The sequence below is a fragment of the Buceros rhinoceros genome, unplaced genomic scaffold (assembly GCF_000710305.1).
Source record: "Buceros rhinoceros silvestris isolate BGI_N320 unplaced genomic scaffold, ASM71030v1 scaffold13267, whole genome shotgun sequence".
In the NCBI taxonomy this organism is placed as follows: Eukaryota; Metazoa; Chordata; class Aves; order Bucerotiformes; family Bucerotidae; genus Buceros; species Buceros rhinoceros.
Window position 1 is genome coordinate 2474 of NW_010424063.1, and position 13901 is coordinate 16374.

General features: G+C 51.2%; 1 protein-coding gene across 1 annotated transcript in view; it reads left to right on the top strand.

Annotated features, from left to right (window-relative positions):
* The window catches only part of MCM5 (minichromosome maintenance complex component 5), a 9762-nt gene extending 2359 nt beyond the window's left edge, over positions 1-7403 (top strand). The window contains exons 6-18 of the mRNA XM_010140654.1: positions 1-24; positions 1312-1467; positions 1572-1738; positions 2346-2517; positions 2696-2807; positions 3569-3712; positions 4007-4072; positions 5022-5198; positions 5302-5414; positions 5682-5810; positions 6011-6153; positions 6729-6856; positions 7302-7403. Of these exons, the coding sequence (XP_010138956.1) occupies positions 1-24; positions 1312-1467; positions 1572-1738; positions 2346-2517; positions 2696-2807; positions 3569-3712; positions 4007-4072; positions 5022-5198; positions 5302-5414; positions 5682-5810; positions 6011-6153; positions 6729-6856; positions 7302-7403 (1633 nt within the window). The remainder of the gene's footprint in view (positions 25-1311; positions 1468-1571; positions 1739-2345; positions 2518-2695; positions 2808-3568; positions 3713-4006; positions 4073-5021; positions 5199-5301; positions 5415-5681; positions 5811-6010; positions 6154-6728; positions 6857-7301) is intronic.
* Positions 7404-13901: the final 6498 nt, after the last annotated feature.

A 13901-nucleotide genomic window follows, 5' to 3' on the forward strand; every position in this document is an offset into this window, starting at 1 on the left:
CGCTCTTCCCAGGAAATGCAACACGTAAGGACTGAACATGGGGATGCTTGCTGCGGGCTGGTGGGGTAAAAAAGGCTGCGTCCCCTCCTCCTGCTCCCCCTCCATCCCATGTCTGCTGGATAGAGTCAGCAGCCTGTTGCACAAGGCAGAAGCATCTGCGCTGCTCTGTGTCCTTCCTTCACGTTGGCCTTGTGCCTTTGTGCACCCATGGCTGGCAGGTTTTAGCTCCATCCATCTGTCTGTGGTCACCACGGTCGTGATGCCTCATGACCAGTGCTGTGCGCAGTCTTGAGCGGCCATGACCGGGGAGTGTGTTATACCTATAGGATGCTTTGCCTGTTGTACCTAAAGGTTCAGTCCTGCCTCCAGCTATCCCATAATGCTGCCTTAAGCTGGTGTCCTGACTTCCTATTAAGTTGTTATACTTTTCAAACAAACTTCTTGCTTATATGTTCCCCCTCCCCAAGGGGTTGTTTTGTGTTACCTTCTGTAGGGATGCTTTGCTACTAACTCTTCAATCACACTTTACAACCCTAGATACCCATGCATACGGTGAGGGTTAGGCTGCAGCTCTCGTGCCAACTGATCCTAGTGGGTTGTGCCTTTTAGCTCATGTCTGCCAGTATTTATTTTCTGCACCTTAATGCAGTTTGAGGTCTTTGGGATAGGGATCATTCTTGTCTGTAGTCTATACAGCACCTGGCTCCTGATCCTTGACTGCACAATGCATCTGCACTCTCGTGTTACCCTTCCCAAAAGCCTGTCCCTGACTGTGTGGAGTCAGGTGTCAGTAGTGATGTACTGAGGCAGCAACAGGACGTGGAGGTGCTCCTTGTCTCAGAGAGCTTGTAGTCTAGCAAGGCAGATATGTCTTGAGAGACTGAGAGGTTGATGGCAGCCTTGTCACATTGCTAATTGCTTCCTCACCAGAAAACCCTTAACGATTGCTTTGTGCATGAGGTTATAAAGAAAAATGCCCTGCTGTGTCGCCGAGTCTATACTGTTACCTTCCGCATAATTAATGAACTACCTTCCTCCACGCTTTTAGCTAGCAGGGCAGAAGGGGGATGCAGGGAGACTATTCAGGCAAGTAGCACCCCGTCTTTGCCTTGTCCTCATCCCTGCTTTTGGCAGCTGTTGAAGACAAGACAGAAGGCTTGGTGAGCCTTTGGTTTGGCCCTGTGTGACTGCTGGGCAGCGCTCAGAGGGGTGGCTGCTCTGGGCTCTGTCACCACTGTGCCCTCTACAGGGGTGCTCCCAGGGGTGGCTCCTGAGTGCCAGCAGCCTTCCCTGATTGATCTCTCTGCACAGAGAACAAGCCGGCCGCCCAAAGTGCCCGCTGGACCCCTATTTCATCATGCCAGATAAGTGCAAGTGTGTGGATTTCCAGGTCCTGAAGCTGCAGGAGTCCCCAGATGCTGTGCCGCACGGGGAGATGCCCCGGCACTTGCAGCTGTACTGCGACAGGTACCAGTGTGGTCTCCCCACCCTTACCCTGCAGGGCCAGTGGGTGTTGCTGGTGCCATTCTTTCCCCTGCTACCAACCTCTGCTTTCCCCTTTCTCTTCTTAGGTATCTGTGTGACAAAGTTGTCCCAGGGAACAGAGTCACTATCATGGGCATCTACTCCATCAAGAAGTCTGCCCAGAGCAAGAACAGAAGCCGTGACAATGTGGGCGTGGGCATCCGAAGTGCTTACATCCGTGTGGTGGGCATTCAGGTGGATGTGGAGGGCTCAGGTGAGGGTTGCTCTTGGTGTGCCTGCCTGGTCTGTATTGGTAGCCCGGTGTTGGGAGTGCCCCCTTACTTACCAAGGTGGTCCCTCAGCAAGGACTGAATGAAATCATAGCTCTTCGGCTTGTATAGCAGAAAGTTCAAGCCAGTCCAGGGGTCTAACTTGCCCTGGATGCTCTATAGTCATGTCCTGTATGACTTTTTCTAAGTGATATTAAATGAAGAGGCTTCAGCCTGAGTCCTCCAGGGTATTTAAGTGCTTTTATCTTATTGATCTGAGTGGGAATTGGTAAGCCATCCTGAAGATCCAAGCTGAAGTCAATGGATAAAATTGAGCTATGTATTTAAAACATGGTCCTGACTGTAATTCTCCCTTTGGTTCCTCCAACACTGCTTTGCCTAAGATCCTTACTTTTTCATACCAGCCTCCAAGAGCACAGCCTGCTTTGCTGGGACAGCAAATCCCTGCCCTCTCCACCCTTCCCACCTGGTGGCACTTGGCATGATCTTCAAGAAAGCATTTTGGTGGTAGCAGGAGTGGGGCAAGTAGTGTCATTTACTTTAAAACATCCATTTGTTCAGTGTTGTGTCGTTATCCTCATCCCTGTGCAGGACACAGCTTTGCTGGTTCAGTGACCCCTCAAGAAGAGGAGGAACTTCGTCGCCTTGCTGCCATGCCCAACGTCTATGAGACCATTGCCAAGAGCATCGCGCCCTCCATCTATGGCAGTACCGATATCAAGAAAGCCATTGCCTGCCTTTTATTTGGAGGCTCTCGCAAGAGGTGGGGAAAAGTCGGCTTGGTAGAGAGAGTGGTGGCAGGGTAGTCATTCATGGCACAAAGACCTTATACAGTCTTCTGGTGGTGCTGCCAGCCCTTGCCACTTGTTAGCAATGCTCTGTTATCAAAATAAAGGCTCACCATCTTTCCTTCCTCTTTTCTTTCCACCCTGTCACTCCAGGCTCCCAGATGGGCTGACCCGCAGAGGAGACATCAACTTACTGATGCTGGGTGACCCCGGCACAGCCAAATCCCAGCTGCTGAAGTTCGTTGAAAAGTGTTCACCCATTGGGGTAGGTGGTTTGATGCATCCACTTGTAGTGCAGGTCTCTTCTTCCTTATGCTCCTTGCCTTGCACTGAAAACCATACCATGGTCACAGCAGATACCTGCCCATGCATCCACAGCTAGGCTGGCTGGGAGAGGTGCAAACTGCCGTTTCTATGGCTAGCCTGAAGGAGATGGGGTGCAGGGTGAAGGATGAGGGAGGGAAAGGGAAGCAGGTAGTGCCTTTCGTTATTGTACAAGCCAGGCTGTTTGCAGTCGTCCAAAGATGTGACTGGTGCTGTTGTTTATTGTTGAGACTTGATCAGTGGAGAGGCTGACTGGTCAGGACAAATGAAGTTGACTGCCTCTCAGGCACGGACCTCCAGGCTGAGCCCAGGCATGAAATTATATTTTCAGCTGTGTTTTCTTGTAGTCTCTATTAAACTCAGCCTCTGACTCCATTGTTCCCTCAGGGCGAAAACAAAGCTAATGCATCAGCCCATCAAACAATGAATCACTCCCTGTTCTGTACTTAATACCTGTATTTGTATGTCTGCAAGCCCTCCGACGTGTCACAGCTGCTTAGGCCTGGGACTAGGCCACAGTCCTGCTCTGTATCCAGCAGGTCTGCTTTTGGCATCTGCTGAGAGGTTTTCCAGTGGGTCCTCGTGTTTCCTCCAGCAGCTCTGGATTTTGCAGTGCCACGGGTCCTTCGTCCTCCAGCTGGAGCGGTGGGCTCCATCACGGCGGCTGACATGCTGTCCCTTCCTTGTCTTGCATGCTACTAGGTGTACACCTCAGGGAAAGGCAGCAGCGCTGCCGGCTTGACGGCCTCGGTGATCCGCGACCCTTCCTCCAGGAGTTTCTTCATGGAGGGAGGAGCCATGGTGCTGGCGGATGGGGGAGTGGTGTGCATCGATGAGTTCGACAAGGTACCCATGGGGTTTACTTGCACAGGATTGGGAAAGAGAGCCCTTGGGCTGCCAGCTTCTCCCTGGAAAGCCCAGAGCTGCGGGAGAAAGAATGACTCTCCTGAGGCTGCCTGACTTTCTTTTGGGGAAGGTCAAGGAATGGGGCTGCAGGGAAATTCTGGTTCCATCTTGGGTAGAGATCCTCACAGAGCTTTACCTTGAGGGCCAGTGTCAGTGGGTGTGTAGCTGAGGTCCAGCAAAGGTGACTGATGATGACTTTTTCTCCTCCTTGTTTCTTCCACCTTGGATGAGAAGATGCGGGAGGATGACCGCGTGGCCATTCATGAGGCCATGGAGCAGCAGACCATCTCCATTGCTAAGGTGAGCTGCTGATACATGTTGTACCAGGGTGGGAGCGTGATTTGCCACGGGGTTTCTGAGAGCCCAGCAACCAGTGGTCATGCATCTTTTGCCAGAATTGCCCATTGTAGAGTCTAGGCAGTGGTTTCAATGGTTACTGGTTTCTCTGATCTGAGACTGGGCAGTCCTGCCTGTAGGCTTTGGGTTGTCTTCACTTAAGCAACCTGAACTTAGGCAGGACTGCAACAAGCTACCACTGCCCTGCCTGTCCTCTGCTTCTCTAGATTTAGTAGTTCTGCTGATGTCCCTGTGTCACAGCCTGATGTTACTGTTTTTCTTCTTGCTTCCCACTGCTCTTCATCCTCTCAGAAAATCTACAGAACCTGTGTGATATCCTGGTGCCAGGTCTTCTCTCAAATCAGTTTCTCTTCATTTCCACTACTCAGCCTTCTTTTGTAGCACCTCTGCTCCCTTCTGGTTGCTCTGGCTCACCCCATGGCTGTTCAGTTTCTGGTAACAGAGGACCCACCACGGCTTTTTCTCGCTGGTTGCACTTGCCCTGCTACCTGCAAACCTGTGCTTTGCCCACAGGGCTGTCACGGGGGGCTCAGCCCCAGCCGTCCAGTTTCTGGTTCACATCGCAGGTGTGAAGTGAGGTCTTATGTGTCCTTGTCCTTGACAGGAGTTTTTAAATGATGTTACTCAGTGCTCCATTCTCAGCTGAAGCCAGTCCTCCTCCAGGAGGACACGTAGGTCCAGCCCTGTGTAGCTCCTATGCTGATCCTACTCCAGTGTGGAACCGTTACAGAGCAACTGGGTGCTACTTCAGGGGTTTTATTTAAATGCAAGTGGTTGAGGATGAGTCCTTGCAATCCACTTTGGACCTTTCACTAGAGTTAATAGCCTGGTTCTAGGCCTGCTGCGACATGGATATGGTCTTGACCCCATCCATTTCTCCTTCCCCTCACAGGCAGGAATCACAACCACACTCAATTCCCGTTGCTCAGTGCTGGCAGCTGCCAACTCTGTGTTTGGGCGCTGGGATGAGACCAAGGGCGAGGAGAACATTGATTTTATGCCCACCATCCTGTCCCGGTTTGACATGATCTTCATTGTCAAGGATGAGCACAATGAGGAGAGAGACATGGTGAGTTCAGGCATGTGGGTACAGCTGGGACTTGTGGTGCCTTATTTATTGGGAGGGGAAGAGAGGGGGGTTCCTGCTGCCTGACTCCCTTCTGCTCTCCTAGACACTGGCCAAGCACGTGATGTCCTTACATGTGAGTGCCTTGACACAAACCCAGGCTGTGGAGGGTGAGATTGAGCTGAACAAGCTGAAGAAGCTCATCTCCTTCTGTCGAACGTGAGTGAGAGGCATGACTTTCTGGCAGTGGCTGGGCTGCAGGGTGGGAGGCCGTGGTGAGAAGCGAACCAGGCACGCAGCTAGTATTTGCAAGTGCTCTGTTTCGGTGACCTGTTTTTTAACTCTTGCCTTGAAAAAAGGCAAGCAAGAGCTTGCAAGAGCAAGCCACAGCATGGCCCAAGGAAGCAAGGGGTGTCGTCCAGGGACCTTCCTGCCATGGGGACCTTCCCCAGCAGTGTCCCCTCAAGCTCCTGTCCCCTTTTGCAGGAAATGTGGCCCTCGGCTGTCAGCAGCAGCAGCAGAGAAGCTGAAGAACCGCTACATCCTGATGCGAAGCGGCACTCGCCAGCATGAGCAGGAGAGTGACCGCCGCTCCAGCATCCCCATCACTGTCCGGTGAGCAACCTCACCCCACTGAAACCCCTGGGACTGGGGTTATATCACTGGGTGTCACCTGGGGTAGCTAAGGAAGGGGGATAGTGGGAACACTCTGTGAACAGAGTGACACTAGAGGTGCCACAGGGTGTGTCAGGGGTTGAGCAGAAGATGACCCCTCTGAGCTGCAGTATGAAAGCAGAAACCATCTTTGCCTGCAGGCAGCTGGAGGCCATCGTACGCATTGCTGAGTCCCTGGCAAAGATGAAGCTTCAGCCCTTTGCCTCCGAAGCAGATGTTGAGGAGGCCTTGCGGCTCTTCCAGGTGTCCACACTTGATGCAGCCATGTCGGGCAGCCTGTCAGGTGAGGGGCAGATGCTTTGTCCTGTGGGCAGGAGGGACATTCTGGGCAAGGAGAGATGAGCTCCCTTTCCAGGACTAGGCTGGCAGGGGGTGCTACCAGGTGCCCCCTGGGCAGATGCTGGACCTACTTTCTGAGCAAAAGCAAAGCAATGCCTGTGGCAGCAACGGGCTGTCATGGCTGTGGCTTACAGCAAGGGCAATGACAAATAACACCAAGGGTCTCCACCTGTGCTGGACAAGGGAGGGATGGTCTGGCCACTTGTGGTGCCAAGGGCAGAGTCTAGTGCTGAAGGTGGTTCCCCAAACTGTTTCTCCTCTAACATCTCTCCCTGTGGGGGTGGGGACAATGTTTCTTTGGGAGGCAGTGTGGTGCTGGGGTTTGAAGGAAGGTCCCGTAGCCAGATCCGCATTCAGCTGTATCTTTGATGCTCCATAGCCTTTGATGATGAATTTACTTATGAGTTCCCTACAGTCTCTGAGACATGCAGGTGTGGTAGGAGACACAGGAGACAGGCACTCTGGCTTTGAGAGTGATGTCTGGGTGGCATAGGGAGTTCACACAGTCTCTCCTTCCAGGGGCAGAAGGCTTCACAACACAGGAGGACCAAGAGATGCTCTCGCGCATTGAGAAGCAGCTCAAGCGCCGTTTTGCCATCGGCTCTCAGGTGTCTGAGCACAGCATCGTCCAGGACTTCATGCGGCAGGTGGGCCAGGGACCCGGTGGAGAGTTGGGTGGTGAAACTAGGGACTGCAGGCTGTCACTTGGGGGGTGAAACCCATTCCCCAGTAGGTGGCTGGAGAACATTTTGGTCATACCTGCTTTTGAAGTTGTTTGTGGGGAGTGGTGTGCAATGTGACGGCAGAGTTTAAAGGGAGTGAGGTGAGAACTCATTTTTCTGCAAACGCATTGAAGTTTGGGGCTGCTTAGGTAGGTCAGCTTCCTACCCTTCAAACCACAACTATTTGATTTGTGCAACTGACTGCAGTCACACCTGAAACAGTAAAAGGGTAAAGGAGCATCAATGCCTGGTGCCACTGGGCTTCCTCTGGAGAGGCACAGCCGGGCTTTAGCAGTGGTTGCAGGTTGCTGCTGGGCTCTGTTGAGCTTTCCTCTGCCAGCTCATCTCCCCCTACTTTCTCCTTTTCCAGAAATACCCAGAACATGCCATCTACAAGGTGCTGCAGCTGATGCTGCGGCGGGGTGAGATCCAGCACCGCATGCAACGGAAAGTCCTCTACCGCATGAAGTAACCTCCCCATCCCACAGGTGTGGAGGGAACTGCTGTGCCTGACATGGGCCCACGTGCAGGCAAAGTGCCCTGTGAGGTCAGAGCATGCTCCTGGAAGAAGCTTTTCCTTGAGGACCCAAACAGCCCAGGGCCTTCCTCTTGACCCAGGGTTGGGGGTGGTCAGGGTTCCCCTTGGGTGCTCTGTCACTGTGTCATGTTGATGTTTCTTTGAACTCCAGAAGCTTTTAGTTTGTATTAAAATAAAAACTGATACTGGTAGCCTGCAGTCTTTTGCTGCCCAGAGGGACAGAGGGGATGTATTCCTTTCCCCCTTTGAAGGTGGTGCAGGATTTTGGTTGCCTCTTGCTCGCCCTGTGTTACCCACTGCCCTGTGCCCACCCTGGGAACTTCCTCAGGGCAGCACTAGCAGCCCTGAAGGCAGAAACTCATTTCTTGCTCAGGTTTTGACCTGTCTGTTAAGACATAAATCTTGTTGGCACAGGCTGCCCGGTTGGGCTCAGTGGTGTGGGAGGCACCTTACCTAGTCACTGCTTGCAGGCTGCTGCCTTCCCTGTCTGCCAGCAGCAATGAAAGAAACTACCTGCTGTTCCCTGCTTTCTGCTTGTCCCCCCTTCTGAAGGGCTTGGTGAAGGCCTTGCTGGGGGTGTGAGCAGAGCCCCCCACTTGCCTCAGTGGGGTAGAGCAGTGTCAGGTGAGGACGGGGATGCAGCATGATGTCCAAGAGCTGCATGCTCCAGCCTCGGAGAGGGATGCCCTACTCGCCAGGAGGGGCTGCTGCCGAGTCTGGAGAGACACATCCGCGAGAGGCTTCATTAGCAGAAGAAATGTTCAGGGCCAGCAGAGGGTACCAGAGCCTTGAGGATGCTTGGCTGCGGCGCTGCACACCGTGCTGCCTCCGAAAGGGGAAACCGAGGGTACCCTTTGGGCTAAGGTGTGGGGTGCACCCAGCCTGGCAGCTGTCGCAGGAGGTCTGGACTCCACTGCAACCTTTGGTGGGGCTGAACAGCATCCCTCTTTGCTTCTGTGTGGGTATTTTGGGAGATGCACAGTGCACTCCTGGTGTGGCTGTGGTGCTTATGGGGTCAGAGTTCTGTCTGAAGCAGCTAGGGGGGTGGTGGCCCTCGTCAGACCGGCTGCACATTGGAAAAACAGCCTTCTGCTCTTCATTCTCCAATTTTTTGGGTGGGGCTGATCTTTGTGGGAGGCTGGAGCAGAAAGGAGGCTGGCCCAAAATCGGATAAGCAGTGATAGGTCCCCAGAAATCTCGCCCCAGAGATATTTTTGCCCTGTATTTTTGCAAGTGTCCAGCACCTCACAGCTCTTCTCGGAGCAAGCAACACAGACAAAAGTGGGCACCCTTCTTTTCCCTTTTAAATAAAAAAGAGATGCCTTCTCTCCCCACACTACTCCCTGGCTGGGAGGCAGGTCTGGGATAAGAGAAGGATGCAACTTCCCTGAGCTGCTGCTTTGTGGCAAGGATCAGCTCCATGGAGGAGGAATAAGAGAATGTGGAAATAACAGAGCCACATCCTCACCCGGAGACTGAAGTTCTCAAAAGTGCCAATTCCTGTTTGAAAGCATCCTGCCCCCTTCACAAGCTCCTGTGCCCCGGTCAAGCACTTGATACTGCAGCATTAGAAGGTGGCCCGTTAAAGCAGGGTCAACATGGCCCTAAAGCAGCAGCATGGTGTTATGGCTGTTTTCCTGCCACTTGCCATAGCCCATGCAGTGCTGTAGTAACTGGTCCTACAGGTCTCAGCCCCTGCAACCCTCCCCCAGCACCTCTGATTTGCTTTGGAGCTGCTGGCAGTACCTGTCTGTCTATGGTCCTACTTCCAGAGGTGCAGTAAGAGCAAAGCTAACAGGGAGGTAAGTATGGGTTCAATACCCACAGCCTGCTGTTACTGCTGCCTCTGGAGGATGCTGCAAGCCTCCCATTGCAGGCTTGGAAAGAGCACCCAGTGATGAAGAAGGGCTGGGTGGGGAGTGTCCTGAGAAGGGAACTGGGGAGGGGAACAATGCAGAGGGATGTTTCCATCACTCTTCTTGTTCCCTTCCCTTCCTCCTCCACCTTTGCCCATGATCTTTGCTCTGAAGGAGCAGCGCATGGCTGGATTTCGACTGCTGTCTGATAGTGGTGGTCGTGTGGTGCTCACAGGATTTGAAAGAGCCATCACCTCAAGGAGCATCAAGCTATGCTGGGCGTTGACAGATGCAGAGGTTGGAAATTCTTTTTGGTTTGTTTTGGGGTTGTTTTTTTTCAATTGTTTTAATTATATGATAGGAAGCAAAGGTGTATTTCCATGATGGGGATCAGAGTGATTGATCTCTTTGTGCTAAGAAATATGTTTATTATATGGTACGTGGTTATGTAAGTGTACATACGGCTTAAAACAACGTTGTTTAGCAACTAATGTATGCAGTTCTGTTGCAAGAAGTGGAGCTGGGATGTGCACAACTCTGGTATTACCTTGAAATTTGAGATCATTGATTAGTAATGGCTTGTTTTGAACATTGCACTGCAGATGGAAATTTTGTGAGGAACAACAGTTCTCAGTTAGGTAGATGCTTGGTGATACCTGCTTGCTTAGTGGGTCCTGATGGTCCTGGTGAAGATTCTTCCTCAAATGATAGCTACTTGATAACGGATTGGTCATCCTCCTGATGAAAGTGTCTTTTTTTTGGTCATCCTAGCTTCCCTAGGTTTGATTCTCTTTTCTCTTACATCAGGCTCCTCAGAATATATCTGTGGAAATGTCAATGGAGCTCTACTACTGTAAAATCCAGCAAAGCTCAGTCATCACATCTCCACCACTCGGATCTCTTCCATCTCCTTGTAGGATGAGAGCTGTTGCAATGCAGCAACATAAACTCTGAACGTGTTGTGAGTGTCACTTCCTGCATAAAATAAAACAAAACAGAACTGCAGCGTCCTGAGGGCTATTGCTCAAGGATGTGAGATAAACACTGGCAAGCAGAATATGCTGATATGGCAATGTGAAAAATTATCTGAGATGGTCCACGAAGCACAGACCCCAGACGAAAAAAGCTGGGGCTCCTCCCCACTTTCTGCTACTGACTTACGAGGCCAGTTGAGCAAGCAACGTCATCTCTTTGCCTGTGCTGGATAACTACCTTTCTGGAGCACAGACCACCTCTTGCCATGATTTTGTGTAGTGTTTGGCACAAGTGTTTGTTTGTTTGTTTGTTTGGCTCTGCCCAGTCTCACTGGCAGAGTTTACCTGCTGACATAAATGACGTTAACGCGTTCTAGGACCTCTCCAGCCCTCACCAGGCTGAGAACTGATCTCCTGGAGGCAGAGAAATCTGAGTGCTTTGCTCTGGACAGTGTAAGGAGAAGACAAAAAGAAAAAAAGACAAAGGGAGAAGTCTCTGGGAGAGAGACCATGGTGCAGCAATGTCATGCAGCAATGTCATGCAGCCATGACATCACTCTGCAGAATGGCACAAGTGTCATGGTTCTGGGTGCCTATGATGTGGTCTGCTGGGTGAGGATGTCTTATGCTGAGTTTCAAGTCCTTTAGTCCTGCATCCCCTAATTATGGAATAGGTTCTTTCCCAATCCCAAACTACTCATTCTCCCACAGTTGTGATGTACAAGTGCCTGCTGCTGCTCTTCACCCCATTTTGCCTTCAAAACACCCTTAGCTCCTTCCTGTACACCTCTGTTGCAGGTTTCACCCAGCAATGTCGGCCAGTCCATTTTCTCCTCTTCCATCCCACTACATGCCTCATGCCTGCTCTCTTTTCTCCTCTGAGTGGTCATTCCCTCCTATTCCCCTTCCCTGGCCAATGTGGTCTGTCCCCGCCTACCTTGCAGAGCATTCAGCACAAGCCTCCCACTTACTTCTGTTTTCAAGCCTGCTGGCTTCACAGGCAGGCAGGACATAGGAGTATAACATGCTGGATCAGCTCTCAGGGCTGCCTGTTGGGAAGAGGACACCAAGGGACATGCATCAGAAAATGTTCCCTGGACCATCTGCTGCTCCTTGGCTATTCCTCTCCTCCCTGCCCTTCAGCTTTCATCCAGCTGAGATGCTCCACCTCCTCTCCCTGTTCTTGATCTTTACCTCATCTCACTGCCCCTTTTTGTTTCTAATACCTTTTTTTTTTTCCTTCTCTCAGACTCTTGTGTGGACACTTTGGCCAGAAAGCACACAGATGTCTGGCCAGAAAAGCCAGGCAACACTGGTTTCTATGCTCTTTGCGCCACATGCCTTTGGACCCCCAGAATGAAAGCAGGAGCGTTATCCTGCCTGCGTTGATCAAAGTACCCATGAACTGCTTGCTGAGTGGAAAGCAGGTCTGTCCACAGCTGGCCACATGCTACGGACTCATCAACATCCAGCACCTCTGCAGTATAAACAGGCATCTATAAATAGAAATGTAGGCATCTCTGCTTTCTGGAAATACTTCACTTGATGGAATCTGTCAGGTGTCAAACTGCGCCTGGTACTTTGTGAACTCTGTCACAAGTGGTCATAAAAACGAACTTCAATATATCACTAGGACTATGGAGTTAAGCACATAGCGCTTGAGATATTTATATGGTTTTTAGAGTGGCAGTTGACAGTTCCTCTAGCGTAGAGGTAACACCACCATCCTAGACCCTCTCATCTGAATAAGGTGCAGATTCAACTTTATCAGTTGTCTTCTATTTGTATTTTGCAGTGAGGAGGTGTTTGGTGGTCTGGTCAGGAGTGCAGAGACTGTCACCAATCTGGGAGGTTTGTACCCGTGTGGGTCCAGCAGGTGAAGGGTAAGGGCCTGGTTTGGGCAGAACCAAAGGACACAAAGAGGGGAACAGTTTTCCCAACACCACATGGCTCTCACAGACTGGTCAGTGGCAGGGCTCTATGTACCCGATGCTCGGTCCAGATCTTTTAGTAACACACAGTTGCTGCAATGGGGGAATTTGATTTACCTGACCTGGCTTCTCCTGAGTCGGGCAATTAAAATATCGTATTAAAATATCATGGTTTCCACAGTAACATCACTACTGCCACACTGTGTCGTTACTTCACTGTACCGTATTCAGGTGAAGATGCAACTTACAGTAATAGATACATCATGTGGAAAGAGAGTGAAGTTTCCTCAGTCTTGAGTTGTACTGAAACTTGAGTTCTTGAGGTCAGAAGGCCCCTTTTGGCCCAGCTCACCTGACCTCCTGCATGACACAAGCCCTAGAAGTCCAGACAAGGAGCCCAGCAATTGGAGGACTCCATGGGCAAAAGCAAATTCTCACTGGCTGCCTTCATTTGCTGTAAGATTTGTTCTGTTCCCAAGAGGCTGGAAAAATAAGGACTCAAAAAAGGCCAAGAATAGTTGATCCCAAAGGGCCTCAAAATTTTCCCTGATGAACCTCACCAACTGGTAGGAAGGTGAAGTGCAGAAGCCCATGTATTTGTAGCAAGGACCACACAAAACAACCACATGTGGTCATGCAGAACCAGGCAAGACAGAGCCGCACGTGAATTTTACGTGATCTGGCCAAGGTGTATGGCTGCAGTGCCTCCCTATGCCATGCTATTTGACTGCTTCCCAAAACCTCAGTGGAGAAACCAGAACTTTGGCTCTTTTGCCTCTTGCACTGGAGAAAAGGGTAACATTAGGTCAGAGAACCAGCTCAGAAGCCCAGCACTTCAGTCCTTGCTCTATGAGAAAAAACAGAAGACCTGTTTGTTTGTGGATCATGCTCCATGCCCCAAATCCAGAGACACACAATTTGCAGTCATGACCCCTTCACCTTTCTTGCTCCTCGGAGGATAAAATGGTTTCCTGTTTATTCCAGCGGGCAGCTGTTGTATCCCCAGGGGAGAGCAGCACTCATGGTTAACATGGCTGACATCCAGATACGTTTTGCAGAAGTTGCTGCGTTTTTTACTGGGCCATCCAGCAGCTGCTGAATATCCTGCCTTTGGGAGTAGGAGACTCCCAAGCAATTCTCAGATGCTCCAGCATGGGAGAGGATTCTCTTCTCCCACACTGCGATCAGGAGGCAGGAAAGAGGTCCAGAGGGCTTCTTTAATATCTGCTGTGTGCTGGAGTATATCAGGAGCTACAGGGCCTCCTTCACCTTCTCCACCTGGTCCACCTGTGCCCCAGGGGTGGTCTGCATCACCCATGGGAGAGTGGAGGCAGTGCACTTGCCTTGGGGTCTCATAACCTCAGCAAACACTGCTAGCCATGAGTTGAGCTACCAAAGCTATGAGACATCCAGGGCCAGTGAGGGAAGCTCCCTGTAGTCATTTCCTAGGCGAGAGGAGTCTGGGGATGTGGGTAATTCCTGAAACACACAAGAAAAATATTGTCACCATGGGAGCCACTCCCCAGGCTGCTTTTGCAGCCACTTGAACAGAAGAAAGTGTCCCAGAATGCAGAAGATGCAGCCCCCCAGGAGTTCCCTGCCAGATATGCAATTGCCATAGGCCATTTTTGGGCTCCTCAATCCACATGGAAGAGGTAATTAAAATTCAAC